Genomic DNA, 19887 nt, shown 5'->3' on the forward strand with positions numbered 1-19887 from the left:
ATATACATACTTATGAGTGTGTGTGTGTGTGTGCACACACACACATAAAATGTTGAGAAAGAAACAAAAAGAGAGAGAGAGAGAGAGAGAGAGAGAGAGAGAGAGAGAGAGAGAGAGAGAGAGAGAGAGAGAAAGCACAATTAGAAAGGAACAAAGTGATTCAATAATATCTTAATTCAACAGTTTTGTTCTTTAGGAGGGGAAGAGAGTTTAGAGAACTTCCCATTTCCTTTTTTTTTTCTTTGAATATAAACCACTTTAATTTAGAGGGTTTGGGAAAGATATGAGAGTTAGACTTTTGTGATTAATTATATTCATTTTTTGAATATATTTTAGGAAACTAATTTTAAAATTTAAATTAGAAGAGTGTAGCTTTGCTTCTTTTCATTTTCTTCCATTCCTTTTGCTTATTTTCTTTAAAAATCATTTGACTTTTTCCCTCTTAACTTTCAAATTAAGGGTTAATATTTTGAGGGGATTGCATAGAAGAGAGAAATTGAAATGAAGCATGGTCAAAGAAATGATTTATATCAAGGAAAGAGAATAAGAGTAAAGGCACATTCTATAAGATGTAAACATGTGATACTAAAATGTAAATGAAAAAAAAAAAAAAAAAAAAACCTAACACATACTATAGTGATCATTCTGTAAAATTTCATCATGGTAGATTATGTCAATCAAATTCATGATCTAGTCAAATATCTTTGGAATCTTATATGTTTTGCTACATACAAGATACTAATGAGTGAGGCCATGCACCTATTTTTAGTGGTCTTAGGACGGCATAACTTTCTCTAAGCTCAACATTGTTTATAAATTTAAAACAATCTTTTTTAAATGAGGCAATTCACATCTACTTCAATTTCTTAACCAAGTATACCTGAACTTAAATTAAAATAAAAATTTTCAGATAAGGAATCTTATCTTATACTACTTAATCAGACAAAAAGTTCGAAGTCTATAACGCATAAATTCTTGACATATTATTAAAATATTAGTTAACATGCTGTTGACGGGTCAAACTTTCGTTAGCTAAAATGCATACGTAATATTTTGTAACTTTATGCTTTGACTTCTTTTCCTTTGTCTGTCTAACCATCAAGTTTTTTTCGAATTACTTTTTTTTTCGTTATTTTATTTAATTTACGTAATTATTTTTCTTAAACTTATATATATTTTAAAAATTACGAAAGAACTATTTTGCCTAATATAAACTTAAAAATTCTATTTTGCTAGTAGAACACATCATTACCCAAGTTCACATATTAATTGAAATTAATATCCATTGTTTTTCTTTTTAATCCTGTACATTAATCTAAATAAATTATTTTAAATAAATAAAAGTCCTAGGAACCATGCTCTACTCACGAGAGACTTTAGAGATTCTAGAGCATAGACGAACCAACCGTCCCAACTCCTAACCGAGTGGTGGCCCAAGTGGCGTGGGACCCTATGGACCCCTCCCTAAATCAAACAATGTGGCTGAAAAAGGTGCATAAAAACAACGAGGGCTGTTTCGTCCATTAAAGCGGTGAGCAAGTTATAAATGGACAATACCCACCACCCCCTCCCTTCCTCCCACCTCCCTTCTCTCTACTCTCTGACTCAGTGCGAGCGTGGTTTTGTCGTCTCCTCCTGACTTCAATTTCATCCTCTGTCCAATCTGAAATCTCACATTGTCACCTACCAGCAGCAATTACACCTCTCTGTTTTCTCCTCTGTTTTTTTCTAGAGCCTGAAATCCATATATTTCTCCCATAACTCCTGCCGTCTTCAGATTATCACCCCTTTTCAAAATGTACGACTCTACGATTTAGTTGGGTTGCCTATGGATTGTAGTTCCATTGAGGATGGATTCATTTTTGTGTTCCTAAATTGATATATCTGTGTGCAGATCATACCCAGAAAGAGTAAAAACAGCAGATGACTAACCAGAATGTGGCAGTTTCTGGTGAGGAATCGGACATCAGCGTGGCGATCACCGTCACCATGTCGAACTCCTCTCGGTTACCCCCGGCGGTGCCCAAGCCGCCAGCGGCGCCCGGCGGCTACATAACCGCTATTTCCCGGAAGCGGTTCTTAAAGAATCTTGAAACGGGAGGGGCGGCTAAGGTCAATGCATGGTTTGATTCGATGCGGGCTTCTTCGCCTACCCATGTCATGTCGGCTGCGTCCCTCTCGGACATTGAGGAGCAAAGCACTTGGATGGTAAATTCTGATTTTGGGACGCCGGGAGATGGCATGGAATGGGGATGTTTCTTTTACATTGCTGGTTTTGTCATTTACTCACTGGATTTGCTCTGTTTTATGTATTTTGCGGCGGAACAGGTTCGCCATCCTTCGGCGCTGCGCACGTTCGACCAGATAACGAATGCCTCAAAAGGGAAGCAGATAGTAATGTTTCTGGACTACGACGGTACCCTGTCTCCGATTGTTGAAGACCCAGATCAAGCTTTCATGTCCCTCGAGGTTGCCTTTCTGCTCCGTTTCATCTCTCCATCTCCCTCCGACTCTCTTAAATTTGAGATTTTTATTTTGTTTTATTTAAAGTCTTAAAATTGCTATGATTTTTCGAATCAGATGAGGGCAGCTGTAAGGAACTTAGCCAAATATTTTCCCACAGCCATAGTGAGCGGGAGGGGCAGGGACAAGGTACATTAAATCTTTAGATCGGATGAAAGGTTCGAAGGTATTCGTACTTCGCAGGGGGAAAAAATTCGTACATTCTGATGGATTTTTTTACTTTTGCTGCTGGTAATATTTGCAGGTTTACAGCTTTGTAAAACTAGAAGAGCTTTATTATGCAGGGAGCCATGGCATGGACATCAAGGGACCGGCCAAAGGTCCCCAATACCAGATATTGAACTGCAAAGTACTACTCAGAAATCAAAATATTTATTACAGTCCCTTCTTCAAAAACATAATAATCACTTCTTCTAATTTCGAATATTTTGTTTTGTTTTCTGGGTATTTTTTTCAGGCTAACAAGGCTGTTCTTTTTCAACCTGCCAGTGAATTCTTGCCCATGATTGACGAGGTTTGCTTTCTCTTACCTGCCTGTGCAGCCGAAAAAGGCAACCATATATGAAAAGACATTTGTGGGAAAGATTTACTATCGAAAATAAAAAATACAATTAACAAAATTTTAATTTTACACACCTTAATATTTCATTTTTCTTAATTTTTTATTTTAAATGATACTTGATATAAAAAAAAATTATAGTAAAAAATGAATTTCTTCATTATTTTTCTTTCCTTTCCGTTCCTTCCTGACCCTTAATGATTTGTGAAATTACAAATTTCAGGTGTACAGAGCATTGTTAGAGAAAACTAAGTCTACCCCAGGGGCCATGGTGGAAAATAACAAGTTCTGTATATCGGTTCACTTTCGCTGCGTTGATGAAAAGGTACCACCGAAAATCATGTGTAATAATTTCATTATTTATGTAGTCTGAATTTAATATTTTTATTATATTTATTAAATTATATAAGCAATTATTACAGTTGTTTTTCTGAAAACAAAAACAGAGATGGATAGCATTGGCTGAGGAGGTCAGATACGTGCTCAGCCAGTACCCACAGCTTAAGCTGACTCAGGGGAGGAAGGTATGTATAGAGATACTCCTTCGCATTGACAGCGTAATTATTAATTGTCTCTGGGCAAGGAAATTAAAGTCTATGCAATAGGAAATAAAATAATGGGATCAATTAATTTTATGTACAATAGGTGTTTGAGATCCGTCCGACCATCAAATGGGACAAGGGAAAGGCCCTCGAGTTCTTGCTAGAATCACTTGGTGAGTGCCATAAACAAACAACCATGGGTTTTCACTTTAATTTTAATTTCTTAATTATATTTTTTGGCAAAAAATTCGGTCAAACTCCCCTGCCCCCTTCTTTTTCGGGTTAAAAACAATTGCCTCTACATATATATATTTGTTAATTTCTAATCTATTTTTAGGATATGCCAATTCTAATGATGTTTTGGCCATTTATATTGGAGATGATCGGACTGATGAGGATGCATTTAAGGTACATATCTTTTGTGGGTTGATTTTTGTATAAATCAATTAAACTTTTTCTTTGAATTAGTCAAGTAATTTAGAATTGATCATATATGATTGTGTAGATGCTGCGTAAAAGAGGACAAGGGTTTGGGATTCTTGTGTCCAAAGCACCAAGGGAAACAAGTGCCTTCTATTCTCTGAGAGAACCAGCCGAGGCAAGAACAGTGTCCTAGCTTGCTACTCTGATCTCTCCATCACTTTCTGCTCTTCGATATTTTATTTTATTGTATATGCATATATATATATATATATATATATTATTGCCTCTTAATTTTTATTTTTCTTTTGTTTTAAAATTCTGTGCTAGATTATTAATTTAGCATTCGTTTATTGTTTTCACAGGTTATGAACTTTTTGCAACAGTTGGTAGAATGGAAAAAATTATCGCCACAAGGATGACGCGTAGATGGTGTAATAAGTACAGACTAGCTAGGAAATGAATCCACCTTGAAAATTTGGCGAAGGGTGGATTGAGATAGTGTTTCTTCTTGTTCGAATTTTTTTTTTTAAAAGAGAAAGTTATGGTCAAATTGTAGTTGGTAAATTAAAAAAATAGTTCAAATAAAATCTCTCTATCTGGATCTGTTTGGGGGGGGGGGGGGGGGGGGTGGTGTTCTAAAAGAGTTGAGTGTGCAAGCGCATGCCGCAGCCCGCGTGCTGCACGTGGGGTGGGGAAAAGGCAATGTTAGCCTGTTGCGGGTCGCGGGGGGCTGTATACATAGTTGCCAAAATCTGAAATATATACCTCTAACTGTTACTTTGAAATACTAACAGAGAGTAAACTTCAACGCATACAAATGAGCCGCTGGGTCTTAAGCTAGATCCATCTCTCTGTAGCTGTGTGTGTGCGGGTGTCATTATTGTTATAGCAGGAAAGATGTAAGGATTTAATGCAACTAGAGATTGATTAAGAAGCTGAAAGAACAAGATGTGGAAACAAACCAAATTGTGTAAAATCAAACCAACTAAAGGTAGAGAGCGGATTGTACAAGTAATCACGCACGCTAAATTATTTCAAAAAGAAGAAAAGGAAATAGTCAAGTTCGTTTCAGAAAATGCAACAGAAATCAGCGCCTATCATCGATCAGACAACATATTAGTTTTGAAAGGAAACGCAACTTACATTGTAAGCAGCTAGCTTGTAAGTTTTACATTTCTAATGAGTTTTCGTTTAAATTTGCTCCTCTGTTCTCTTTCTTTTCTCAAATTTCGCTTTTAGATTAGCATGCACGGTCATTAATTTTTCATTTCCTTTTGGTGGGCAAATATCTCACTAATTCATGAACTGGGCGGGGAACTCATTAAATCGTGTATTAAATATCCTCATACTAATTAATCTTTCCGTTTCAGTAAGACAATTGGACGTGCATGCCTATTTAGAGGAAACAGTGATGTAGGGCTTAAGAGTAGAGGCCCACTTCATGATTCATGAATCCATGATCCTTAACTAGTTAGCTAACAGAGAGAGAGAGAGAGAGAGAGAGAGCTCAATAGCTTAAACTCAGTGGATTACCCCCACAAATTAATAAAACTAGGAAAGACTAAAGCTACTTGGAACGCGAATTATCCCACAAATTAATCAAACTAGCTAGGAAAATCTAAAAAACTACTTGGGTGCGTTCCATGGGAACCCTTCTGTCTCTGCACTCCCATACCCAAGCCACGCCTCGTTTGTGGGCTCATGCTCTTCCATTACCTTTTTTCTAAAAAAAAAAAATTCAACCTGAAGGAATGCAGCTCTATACATAGCATCCGGTGGCCCGCTTGCCATTAAGAAACAAATAAATAAAAACCCACAAAGCATATAAGAAAAATCAAAGAATTTTGGGCATGCAGCCAAATACTGTGAATTCACGACTCCGCAGGGCGTGTGATCACTCTACGCATCCTTGCGTTCACACTTGTAGGCGTGTGATCACGTATCCTTGTGTTCACACTTGTATAGCCATATGGTGCGCATATATATATATATATATATATATATATATATATATATATATATATATATATATATTGTTAGAAAATATTAGTACAGCTATATAACAACATAAATACAAATCAAATACGAATACAAATATAAATGAAATTCTCAATAAGAATGAGACATGAATGTCTTGCTCTCTTTGAAGAGATTCAATTTTTCTGTGATTTTTTTAACTTAATCCATGAACCAGTGCAACAGAACTTTACTTTGAGTTGTCTCTCTTAGTATACAAGAGTCCAATTTGAATCATATGATTCAATCTAATTCTTCACAAGTGGGGAAATCCAAAACTTCACAAAGAACACATTTCTTAAGTTATCAAACTCTTTGTACTTGGATGATAGGAACGTATGATAATAGTGATGTGAAGGGAATTGTATGTAAAAATGTATCTTAAAGTCAATGCTTTAGGGTATATATAGCTAGGCATACAAGTCTTAAAAATAAGGTCCAATTAATATATTGAATTTAATAAACACAAAAAGTCAAAACCTAAACAAATAGATATCTAACTCTAATGTATGATCTATTAGCATAACCATAAATGATCCTTGTGATAGAGTATACTCCGATTCCCGACCGTGCTCCAGACGACTGGTGCACCCTTGTTGCTCTATACCATCGAACGACTCCTTAGATTGTTTAGCCGTGTTCCGGTTAGTTTAGTACGGTAAAGTCGCTGAGCTTAGATTACGCAAAAAACATCCTAAATTATACTCATTGAAATTAGAATAGGGTTTCCAAGAGAGGGCTAAATTGGATTAATTAATTTAAATTATTTTCAACTTCTTACTTGTTTTAGTGCAACAACAAAAATGTAAGTAAATCAATCAATTTATAATCACAACCAAAGCACACCACAAAGTACTAAAAGTTAAAACAATCCAATCAACCACAATATGAAAATCTATCAATCATTTAAGAACTTGATGCTTTCAGCTTTTGGTAGCAACCCTGTATTTATTTGCAAGCCTTGTTTTGATTTTGATTTGTAATGCGCTCTCTTAACGAAGATTTCCGCAAATTAATCAACGTACTCTCTTGTAGGTTTCCACAAAAGGTAAATTAAAAATGTACTTTATAAAATTAAGAGTCTTCTTTTAATTTTTACTAAAGCCTTGCAATCAGCAGTATACATTCAACAAATAAAAATATCGTGCAAAAAGTAAAGGGTAAAGCAGAGAGAAGAACACCAAGTTTTTACGAGGTTCGGCTTATCCCCAACCTACGTCCTCACCTTTGGCAAACTACCAAAGGATTTCACTATATTAGTTCCTTCGCGGGGTGGGCAGAACAACACCATTACAACCACTCCTTAATTAGGTTAGAGTTTGCATCTCCAAACGATATTCCCTCGTTCAGTCCAACGATCCAAGCACTTGAACCGTCAATCTACAAAATAAAATTTGAAGCAAGGTGTATAAGAGAAGCTCTCAAAAGAGCTGATTAGTACAAATTCAGAGCTATATACTTCAAAGCAAATCAAATATGAAATTCAGATTGAAGGCCCAAGAGTATATCACCGAAGGATTCTTTCAATGGATGAAAGAAATTAGAATTGTAGCACAATACTAGAGATTGAGAGTCAGCGAAGCCTCAATAGATTTCGTGCAAGTTGAGAGAGAGAGCCTTTGAGAGTTTGAGAACAATTTAAGAGAGTATGAATGATGTAATTGATTCTTAGTAATTGAATTAATTGATCTTGGGTGTATTTGTAAAGTTAGAAAAGTATTAAACTTGATCCCTAAGTTTACTTGGAGTAGTGTCCAAGGTTTGAACAAGTTCGAGCCCCAAGTAATTAATTTTATAAAAATATATCCGTTATGAATTTTAAAATCTGCCGCGTGGCAATAGCCTGAGGGCTTCTAGTTAGGTGCTTGATAATGTATTTCACTTATAAATAACACATGTAGTAGGGTGGCAGTTGCCTGTCACCTAGTTGTTAGGCATCTGTCACTTAATTTCTCAATTTTATTAAATAGGCAGAAGGGTGACAGCAGCCTAATGAAATTCTGAACAAGCTTCTCAAAAAACCTCGTTAGGCGTCTATCAAGGTCCAAGCAGTAGCTTGATAACATTCTGTCTGTGTATTTTAAAAGTCTTTATATCAGCAGCCTACTGACCATGTGCAGTCAGACGCTTATCAAGTAGAAAATTTTACTTTTAAAATATTTGTTATTCTCTCTCTCTTTTCTTACTTATCCTTGGAATGTTAATTTGTTTTCTTTGAAAAATATGTTCCAAGTTTTAAATTTAAGGTCTCTAGGTCTATTCATTCCTAATGAGCTTCAAAATGAAATTTCATAATTTGAAAATACTTGAAGTACTTACAAACATGTCCTACTAGACTCTCTTCATTTCTTGAACTCTTTTTCAAAAACTTCATCAAGATGCTGCTTTGAGTTCCTGAATTTTCAGTCTTGATCACTTGTGCTGATATGAGCTTTCAATGTTCATGTGATCTTCGAGTCTTTCCATGTTGGTCTTTTGAGCTTTTAGAATTGATCACTTGTTTTCATGAAGCATGCTTTTGTTTCAATATCTAAAATACCACAACTTTGAAGAACATTAGATAACCTTACTTTGTTATCATCAAAATCAACAATCGTAAGCCTTGGTTAGGCCAACAATCTCCCCCTTTTTTATGATGACAAATAAGGAGAAAAAATAGGTAAGCCTTAAAAGACTCCCCATTACAATAAGTAATCATTTCAAAGGAAATAACACAAATAAGCATAATTTTAATCATTTCATCATAATCATAATAATAATAATGCATACTCCCCTTAAGTATAATTTTAATCATTTCATCATAATCATAATAATCATTATGCATACTCCCCTTTTGACATAACCATCATAACCATAATATGCATACTCCCCTGTGCGACATACTATCTTTTGTTCATCCTCATATTCCCCCTTTTGACATCAATCAAAAAGGACATAACAAAAACACACAAAGAGCAAGTGTTCCATACAGCAGCAAATTTGAACAAAAGTGAAAGTTTTTTTTTTTTTGAAGTTTCAAAACAACAAGGATAAACATAATCAAGCATCAGATTCTGAAGTACTATCAGTAGCAACTTCTTTTCCCTTGGAGCCCTTTTCTTTAGAGGCTTCTCCTTCTTCCGCAGTCTCTTCAGCAAAGTCATCACCAGATTTTTCTTTAGATGCGTCATCACTTTTCTCTGATTCTTAACCAGTTTCATCTTCACTAGAAGGTGCGGAACTAATATCCATGGGAGCTGCGCTAGTGATATGTTGTTCTATCTTTTCAAGATGCTGATCTAGTGATGAGTATTTAGTGTCCATAGTGGAGACTCTTTCTTGAAGTGACGTGAGACTAGTCTGCATATAAGAGCTAAAGCTAGAATAATGCTGGTAGAAGGGAATGAACCAAGCAAGCATATTAGCTTCTTCAGGAGCTAGATTAGGGCCTTCTAGCTCAAGTTGTGCAGGCCTATTTCCTCTATACATCCATCCTTCAGTGTATTTCTTGTAAAACATCAATTTTAGTGTGGTTGAGGAAAATAGATCATAATAAGTTCTTTTTACTAGTTTGGAAGATGGTGCGAGGACTTGAAAGTGAGAAAAAACCAAAGAGAGTATTCCTCCATAGGGAAGTACAATTCTATGAGCTTCCAACTTCATGACCATCCATTTAAGCATTAAACTTGTTAAATCCAACTTCTTTCTCTTGAGTAGGCACCACATTATAAAACAATCCAAGGACACATGATTATATGATCCTGCTCTAGGAAGGATATTATAGGCAATGAGTTTATGAAGAATTAAAGCTTGTAGATTTAGATGTTTATATAGTGGAGGATTGCCAAAACAAATAGGAGGATCATTCATAACAAGTGGCAAAAACTCTTGTGGAGTGAATCCCTGCTCTATAATCCATTTTTTTTCAATGGGATTACAGCACTCAAATTCACCACTTTTTATGTGAAGAATTTTGCCTAACGAGTATGGTGTAAGAGTGATGGTTTATCCTAAAAGATTAGTAGAAATGCCTACCTCCTTCTTCACCAAGTTTGAATAAAAAATTTTTATCATATCAGGATAGTACCCTTTGGCTTGGTGTTTAATAAATTTATCCCATCCTATATCTTTGAACAAAGCTATGATTTCAGGAAAGTTAGATTCAAAGAAGTGAATATCCATAACTTTACCAAATTTTGGATCAATACTTAAGATGTGATTTCGACACATTGCTTTGGCATGAGAGGAGACTAGCCATTTCTCTACTTTATCATTGCTTGCTGAATAGGAGGCGGAAGCTTTTTCCTTGTGTCTGGTGGTTTTTATTCTTGGCATTTTGAAAACCAAAACCTTAGGTTGAGGAGGACAAGGGTTTGATGTGATGTGTTGGTGATGGAGTAAGGGACGGATTTGAGAAGGAGAATGGAGAGGTGTGGAAGAAAGAAAGGATTTTTGAGAGGTATAGAAGGGTTATGAGGTGGCTAGGGTTTTAAAAATTGTGTTTTTCATGTGTTTTAAAACTAAACCACAATGCGACAGTCGCCTATCTTCGATGGGTCAGGTGCCTGTTGAGTTATATTTCAACAAGCAGTAGCTCATTAGACATTTGCCATTTAGCTAGCAGTCGCCTACCATGTAGGTTGTTTGTATATTTTTCTGTTGGCTCTTCTAGTTGATTTCACGTATATGTAACATTCCTAATTCTCATCTAATAACTACAAATCGATTTTCTAGAAGTGGTTTTGTAAGTATATCAACTAATTGATCATTTGTATTGACAAACTCAAGATTTATTTCCTTCCTTTGAACATTATCTCTCAAGAAATGATGTCTAATGTCAATGTGTATAGTTCTTGAGTGAGATATTGGATTCTTTGAAATATTTATAGCACTTGTATTGTCGCACTTAATTGGGATTGTTTGGTATTCAAGATTGAAGTCTTTTAGTTGTTGTTTCATATATAGTGTTTGTGCACAACAATTCCCAGCTACTATGTATTCAGCTTCAACTATGGATAATGCTACATAATTTTGCTTTTTCAAAAACCAAGATACTAGTGAGTGTCCTAGAAAGTGACAAGTACCACTAGCATTATTTCTATTTATTTTACATCCGGCATAATCCGCATCTGAATATCTTATCATTTCAAAATCGGTGTCCTATGGATACCACAAGTCTAGATCAAAAGTTCATATCAATTATCTTAGAATTTTTTTGACTGCAACTTGATAAGATTCGTTAGGTGCTGATTGAAATCTACTGCACATGCATACACTAAACATGATATCGGGTCTACCAGTTGTTAAATATAATAAACTACCTATCATTCCTCAATAATGTTTTGTGTTTACTGGTTTTCCCTTTTTATCTTTATCAAGACTTGTTGAGGTACTCATAGGGGTTATGGGTTTACTTTCTTCCGTATCAAACCTTTTAAGCATATTTTAATATATATAGTTTGATTTATGAATGTTCCATTTTTGGCTTGTTTGATTTGTAATCCTAGGAAATAATTTAACTCTCCCATCATACTCATTTCAAACTCTTTTTACATACATGTGGCAAAATCTTTACATAGTTCTTCATTTGTAGCACCAAATATGATATCATCAACATAGATTTGAACTATTAACATATCTTTGTTTTTGGTCTTTATAAAAAGTGTGCTGTCTACCATTCCTTTTGAAAAATTATTTTTGAGTAAAAAATTACTTAGTCTCTCATAATAAGCTTTAGGAGTTTGTTTTAAACCATAGAAGACTTTAGTTAATCTAAATACGTGATCGAGATGTTTTAGATCATCAAAACTTGGTGGTTGTTTTACGTAAACCTCTTCATTTATATACCCATTTAAGAAAGCACTTTTTACATCCATTTGATATAGCTTGAATTCCTTATGGGTTGCATAGATTAGGAGCATTCTAATTGCTTCCATTCTTGCTACGAGGGCAAAGGTTTCAACATAGTCAATATTTTCTTCTTGATTATATCATTGAGCTACTAGTCTAGCCTTGTTTCTAACCACTATCCCATTTTCATCTTTCTTATTTCTAAAGACCCATTTACTGCTTCTCCTACATTTTTTGGTTCATCTTGAGATAGGAAAGTATAATGGTTGCATATATTCTTTAATGATGATCTAGTGGTTATTCCTCTTGAAGGTTCTCCAATAATTTGATTTTGAGGATGGTTTCTTATGTATTTCAATTCTTTTGGTAATTCTTGATTTTCTGTGGGTTTTTCTTTTGAAGTTTCTTCATTATTTTCTTCTATTTCTTCCTAAATTTCAAGATTTTCCACCTTTTGTGAGATATCCTCATTTTCATCATTCTTGATTTCATTTACAAAGTGATTTGATTCATCAAAAGTTACATGCATTGATTCAACAATAGTAAGTGTTCTTTTATTATAGATCCTATAGGCTTTACTATTTGTAGAATATCCTAAGAAAATTCCTTCATCTGATTTGGCATCAAATTTCTCTAAGATATCTTTGTTATTTAGAACAAAACATTTACACCCAAATACATGGAAGTAAGCTATGTTAGGTCTTCTCCCTTTCCATAATTCATAAGGTGTCTTGTTTAGATTAGATCTAATATATACCCTATTTATTACATAATAAGCTGTATTTACAGCTTTAACCCAAAAATACTTAGGTAAATTATTTTCATTTAACATAGTTCTAGTCATTTCATGAAGGGTTCTATTTTTTCTTTGCATAACTTCATTTTGTTATGTAGTTCTAGGTTCTAAGAAATTATGATTTATGCTATGATCATTACAAAATTTTTCTACATCATTATTTTTAAATTCTCTACCTTGATCACTCCTAAAGTTAGTTACTTTATACCCTTTCTGATTTTGAAGTTTCTTGCAAAGAGTTATCAACATATCAAAAGCTTCATTTTTGTTGGCTAAAAACAATACCCACGTATATCTAGAATAGTCATCAACAAATACAAAAACATATTGTTTTCCATCTAAACTTTGAGTTCTAGTAGGTCCAAACAAGTCTAAGTGCATGAGTTCTAAGGGTCTACTAGTTGATATATGTTTCTTTTTTTTAAAACTTGTCTTGACTTGTTTTCCTAGTTGGCAAGCGTCACAAATTTTATCTTTGATAAACTTAGTATTTCTTAAGCCTTTCACTAAATTTTTCTTTGATAGTTTAGATAGAATGTCCATGCTAGTATGACCTAATCTTCTATGCCAAAGCCGTTTATTTTCATTTAGGGCAGCTAAGCAAGTTACATCTTGAGATATTAAATTATCAAGTTTTATGCAATACATATTATTTGTTCTATGTGCTGTGAATAGGATTTCATTATTCTTAGGGTTTTGTATTATACACTTGTCATTCTTAAAGATAATTTCAAACCCTTTATCACTAAACTGACTAATACTCAAGAGATTATGTTTTAGACCATCTATTAATAATACATCATCAATAGTAAAGAGGGTTGTTAGAATTTGTGTATTCCCAAGAGGGGGGATGAATTGGAATTTAAAACTTTTTCACTTAGGTTAATTTATCCAACAACAGTATACACAACCTAGGGTCAGTCTATACAATTTCCAAATGTGTAGATAAGTATAATGTGGAAATTAAGTCATACACATCATTCACCCATAACATACATGTGCAGTAAGTATAAACTGCAGAAATATAAACAAACACACGATATGATATCGGGGTTCGGCCAACTATGCCTACGTCCCCGCCTCTAGCTCGCAAGTCAGAGGATTCCACTAATAGCTCACTTAAGGGTGGAGCGACACCGTTTATAACCAGATCAAATTAACACAGGGCAGACCTCAACCTTAACCAGGTCAAATTAACACAACGCTGACCTCAACCTTAACCAAGTCAATTAGCGGGCTGACCTCAACCTACACGCCTTAATAGGACGAAGCACCTAGCTTTCCTAACCGGGTCTAAGCCAATCTGAGACTATTCCAGGGTTAGTCTCCCTCTTCAGGCCCCTGCCTAGATATACAACAAATGTGTATATAATCAGATGGTACAGTGATTGTGCTTTCATGTAAAGCAGATATATACCCAAATGCGCCCAATAACATACACCGCAATATGATTCAATATGTAAGCTCAATGTGGTCTAAATGGTTCAACTCTCAAAATAATTTTCTATCAGTGTAATGCATACGTGAGAGTGACAAACAAGCAATCTTTATATCACAAGATATTTAGCAAATAAGTTCACCCAAAGATATCAAGTCTCAAGTATATCAATCAGCAAGATATCTCAAGCATGTAAGTATTAAATGATGTATATGCTTGGTTTGCAAAAGATGTGTAATCTTTGTATTCAGCAAATAATATATGAGTGAAAGAATATTGCAACAAAGACCACTAACACACAAACAAATATCTCTTCAAATATTTTACAACATAAAAGTGTAATAGATATTTGGAAGTGTTTGAAAAGTTTTTGCAACCAAAAGCAAATACAATCTTCTCAAGAACTTGCAATAAAGGTGCAAGCTTAGAAGATCTAACAAAGTCTTCTTAGGATAGACTTATCAAAAAAGTCCCCAAACAATCCTTAGGTTTTGCTCTCAAATAAAATCATGTCAAGCAACTAAAACAAGGAGAGCAAACCTTTTCCAACACACACTCAATCCACTTACTAATGATGTAGGCTCTAATAAACAATAAGCATGAGTGAATGGGGCTAAAAAATGAGTAGTATAGGGTTTTGGATTTTCAGAGAATTTTCCCTTAATTAAAGTTGCTAATCCATACTAATTTTCTCAAATGATCTCATATATATAGGCATAGGAGAAAATATGACCGTTGGGGACCTATTGGGTATTCTTAGGAACATTTAATGATGTTTAAAGCATTTTAACCCTATTTAAAAAATATTTAACTGCGGTAAAAAATCAGGGCAACCTGAGAGGTCCGGTCGACCAGAACAAGTTCGGTAGACCAAGTCTCATATGCTTTGATCGACCAGGGGACTTTTGAACTGAAGGCTCGATCGACCAGGAGAAGGCAATTTCTCAATTTTCCGAGGTTTAGTCGACTAGGACATTTTGAACTACCTAGTTCGGTGGACCAGACCACTGGGATTTCTCCCGAGGACCCTTCAGTCGACTAGGTAGTTAGAGTACAAAAAGGGTCGGTCGACCAGATGGTCAAACTTTTGACCCCAGGGGGTTTCGATCGACCAGGGCCTTTTGAACTATCTGGTTCGGTCGACCAGGGCCTTGGTCAACTGTTGACCCAAGCTTGGTTTCGGTCGATTAGGCCAAAATGTACTGGCTTGGCTGGTCGATCGAAAGTGCACCATGTGTGCATTTCGGTCTCACTTCGAAGCAAACATGCCCTATTCAAGTTCCTAACAAGCATATGTGTAAATATGTGTGTCCTAGGGTCACTTGGGGTCCAATTTGAAGACACCGAAAATGTATGGTGTCGGTCGACCTTTGATCGACCGAAAGGTACACCCTAAGGTCCTTTATCATTCATGGTTTGTTTTGAACTTATGTAGTAAATCATACATGTGATGTGTGTGAGCTTATTACAAACCAAATACCTACTTACTATTACAGACCAATCAAATATATTACAATGTTGAATTAAAATTTGGTCTTCGGGCTTTACTTGCTTTGTGCACATCTTTATCTTAACATTCTTAGTTCCTGCACAAAAACTTAAACACTCATTAGATACAATGAGTATTTGTCATAATCAAAACCGGGCATGACCAATAAAGTCAACAAGGGTTCTTTACCTATTTTACCAATTCCAACAATTTTACCTTTGGCATTGTCACCGCAGGTTACGTATCCCCCATCTTTTTGAGTTAGTGTGGTGAACTTGTTTCTATCTCTGGTCATGTGTCTTGAACACCCGTTATCTAAGTATCACTTTTCCTTTGATGGTGTTGTCCTAAAGCATACCTACAATTAAAGATTTAAGATGTTACTTTTGGAATCCAAACTTTCTTAATTTTCTTTAAATTATATCTAGTTCCATTGTTTTCTTTCCATTCATTTTTAACTTTAACATACTTTTTTTGAAGAGGGCAGTTAAACATAATACGTCCTTTGTTCTTGCACATGTAGCAAATGGTATGTTCATGTACATTAGTTGAAGAAGTACTAGCATAGTGTTTAACTTCTTTCACAAAGTACCCCATGAACAACTTCTTCTTTCTTTTATTTGTTATTCCGTTATAACCAATTCCTTCTTTATTTCCATGCATTCTTTGTTGTCCAATCATTTTCTCAAAGTTTTCTTTTCCTTTTGTGAAGTTGTACATATTTTTCTCTTTATCCGCAAGTGTCTTCTTAAGATCAATTATTTCTAAATTCTTCTTACTTTGATCATCTACTTGTATTTTTACTATTTCTTGCGACATATCATTTATTTTCTCTTTTAGATTTTTAATTTGGGATTCTTTCTCTTTTTCAATAGATTTAGAGGATTCAAGTTGTTTCATTAGATTTTCATTTTGTTCTTTCAAAGTTATATTTCTTTGGAAACTTTGATAAATCGTTTATATAGAGAAAACAACTCGGCTTGAAGTTCTTTGTATGAGGGCATGTTGTCACAAGATTCATCACACAAATCACTTTTAGATTCTTTTGATGAGGAGTAGTAAGAATTCACCTCTTCATCATGTGCCACAAAGCACATGTTAGCCATCTCTTGCCCGCTTGACTCGTTTTCCATTTTTCTTGAACTTGTGTCATCCTATGTTGCCTTCATGGTTGTTTTCTTTTTCTTCTCCTCCTTCTTAAGTTAAGGGCAGTCCAGCTTGATATGACCTAGCTTTTTGCAATGATAACACGTAGGTAGTTCATTTTTATTTTTTTTCTTTCTTACTTCTTTCTTCTTTTTCAGATTTTGTTTTACTAAATATTTTGGGGAACTTTTTTTTTCTTCTATAAAACTTGCCAAGTCTTTTGGTAATGAACGCTAATTCATCTTGGTCTAGATCACTTGATTCACTATCATCATCACTTGAGCTTTCGTTGGTTGTTTTTAAAGTAATATATTTCTTGTGCTTAGGTTCAAGATTTCTTTCCTTTAAGGCCATTTCATGACTAAGTAGTGAACTTATAAGTTCATCTAGTGATGTGGTTTTAAGGTTCCTACCTTCCGTTATTGCTATGGCCTTTGGTTCCCATATGGGTGGAAGACCTCTAAGTATTTTTCGAATCATCTCATAGGTAGTGTAGGTTTTTCCTAAGGCATTGAGAGAATTGGTTATGTGAGTGAACCTTGTATACGTACTAGTAATAGATTCATCTAAGTTCATTTTGAAAGCTTCATATTCACTAGTTAGCATATCAATCCTATTGTCTCTAACATCGACTGTTCCTTCATAGGTTACCACTAGCTTATCCCAAATTTCTTTGACTGTTTTGTAGGCCATGACTCTATTAAATTCGTTAATATCTAGAGAAAAATATAAAGCATATATAACACTTGAATTAACTTGCAGCATTTTGTGATCTAAGTCAGTCATGTCCTTTTTCTTCTTGGGAACTTGTTTTCCATCTACTAGTTTGAAGGGTATTAGGTCACCATCCATGACAACCTCCCAAGCTTTCCAATCCAAAGTTTGAAGATATATTCTCATACGCTGTTTCCAAAAGGCATAGTTCATTCCACAAAAGATTGGTGAACGGGTTGAGGATTGACCCTCTCCGAAGGGAGCTATTCCTATGTGTGCCATTTCGATCTTTATATAGCTTCTTGTTAAGATTTACTCTAACTAGGCTCTCATACCAATTGAAATTAGAATAGTGTTCCCAAAAGGGGAGTGAATTGGGTTAATTAATTTAAATTCTTTTCAACTTCTTACTTGTTTTAGTGCAACAACAAGAATGTAAGTAAATCAATCAATTTATAATCACAACCAAATCACACCACAAAGTACTAAAAGTTAAAACAATCCAATCAACCATAATATGAAAATCAATCAATCATTCAAGAACTTGATGCTTTCAGCTTTAGGTAGCAGCCCTGTATTTATTTGCAAGATCTATTTTGATTTTGATTTGTAATGCGCTCTCTTAACGAATATTTACGCAAATTAACAAACATACTCCCTTGTAGGTTTCCGCAAAAGGTTAATTAAAAACGTACTTTCTAAAATTAAGAGTCTTTTCTAAATTTTTACTTAAGCCCCACAATGAGCAATATGCATTCAACAAATAAAAATATCATGCAGAAAGTAAAGGGTAAAGTAGAGATAAGAGCACCAAGTTTTTATGAGGTTCGGCTTATCCCCAGCCGATGTCCTCGCCTTTGGAAAACTACAAAAGGATTCCACTATATTAGTTCCTTTGTCGGGGGGAACAACATCGCTATAACCACTCCTTAATTAGGCTAGAGCCCACCTCTCCAAACGATATTTCCTCATTCGGTCCAATGATCTAAGCACTTGAACCGTCAATCTACAAAATAAGATTTGAACAAGGTGTATAAGAGAAGCTCTCAAAAAAGCTGATTAGTACAAATTCAGAGCTATATACTTCAAAGCAAATCAAATATGAAATTCAGATTGAAGCCCCATTGGATGAAAGAAATTGGAATTGTAGCACAATACTAGAGATTGAGAGTCAGCAAAGCCTTAGTAGATTTCGTGCAAGTTGAGAGTGAGAGAGCCTTTGAGAGTTTGAGAACAATTTGAGAGAGTATGAATGTTGTAATTGATTCTTAGTAATTGAATTAAATGATCTTGGGTGTACTTATAAAGTTAGAAAAGTATTAAACTTGATCCCCAAGTTTACATGGAGTAGTGTCCAAGGTTTGAATAAGTTTGAGCCCCAAGTAATTAATTTTTCAAAAATATATCTATTATGAATTTTAAAATCTGCCATGTGATAATAGCCTGAGGGCTTCTAGTCAGGTGTCTGTTAATGTATTTCACTTATAAATAACATAGGTAGTAGGGTGGTAGTCGCCTGTCACCTAGTTGTTAGGCGCCTGTCATTTAGATTCTGAGTTTTATTAAACAAGCAGAAGGGTGACAACAGCCTGATGAAACTTGGACAGGCTTCTCAAAAAACCTCGTCAGGCACCCGTTAAGGTCCAGGTAGTAGCCTGATGACCTTCTATCATTGTATTTTAAAAGCCTTTGAATCGGTAGCCTACTGACCATGTGCAGTAAGGCGTCTGTCAAATAGAAAATTTGACTTCTAAAATATTTGTTATTCTCTCTCTCTCTTCTTACTTATCTTTTGAATGTTAATTTGTTTTCTTTGAAAAATATGTTCCAAGTTTTAAATTTAAGGTCTCTAGGTCTCTTCCTTCCAAATGAGCTTCAAAATGAAATTTCATAATTTGAAAATAATTGAAGTACTTACAAATTTGTCCTACTAGAATCTCTTTATTTCTTGAACTCCTTTTCAAAAACTTCATTAAGATGTTTCTTTGATTTCTTGAACTTTCAGTCTTGATCACTTGTGTTGATATGAGCTTTCAATGTTCCTTTGATCTTCGAGTCTTTCCATGACGGTCTCTTGAGCTTTTAGAATTGACCACTTGTTTTCATAAAGTATGCTTTTGTTTCAATATCTGAAATACCACAAGAACATTAGATAATGTTACTTTGTTATCATCAAAATCAAGAGTTGTAAGCCTTGGTTAGGTCAACACTCATGTCTAAACACTGCTTTGTAGGAGTAGGGTTAATTTATATTTACTCGCTTTCATTTAATCGCTTTTCAGTAGTTGGTTAGATTTCACCCCTTGAAAAATCCCACCTTTTTACTTCTATAAGAAGCCGAACCGTGATAACTGGGTTTAAATAATTAAAAGAGGGGTAAATTGGGAATTTGGAATATTTTGTCGACGAAGC

At 34.8% G+C, this 19887-nt stretch overlaps 1 protein-coding gene across 5 annotated transcripts; it reads left to right on the forward strand.

Annotated features, from left to right (window-relative positions):
• Positions 1–1569: 1569 nt before the first annotated feature.
• LOC131162453 (probable trehalose-phosphate phosphatase J) lies at positions 1570–4634 on the forward strand. 5 transcript variants are annotated; one of them, XM_058118939.1, is made up of 12 exons: positions 1570–1798; positions 1895–2208; positions 2329–2469; positions 2581–2652; positions 2768–2872; positions 2981–3037; positions 3306–3407; positions 3529–3606; positions 3728–3797; positions 3962–4032; positions 4130–4222; positions 4410–4634. In XM_058118939.1, exons 2-12 carry the CDS (start codon positions 1924–1926, stop codon positions 4464–4466), a joined length of 1131 nt encoding a protein of 376 aa, XP_057974922.1. In that variant the 5' UTR covers positions 1570–1798; positions 1895–1923; the 3' UTR covers positions 4467–4634. The 5 variants fall into 5 exon arrangements, with proteins under 5 accessions (XP_057974922.1, XP_057974921.1, XP_057974923.1 ...); XM_058118940.1 differs by having other exon boundaries at positions 1575–1798; positions 4004–4032; XM_058118938.1 differs by having other exon boundaries at positions 1574–2208.
• The last annotated feature ends 15253 nt before the right edge of the window (positions 4635–19887 follow it).

This window comes from Malania oleifera, chromosome 8, assembly GCF_029873635.1.
Source record: "Malania oleifera isolate guangnan ecotype guangnan chromosome 8, ASM2987363v1, whole genome shotgun sequence".
Lineage (NCBI taxonomy): Eukaryota > Viridiplantae > Streptophyta > Magnoliopsida > Santalales > Ximeniaceae > Malania > Malania oleifera.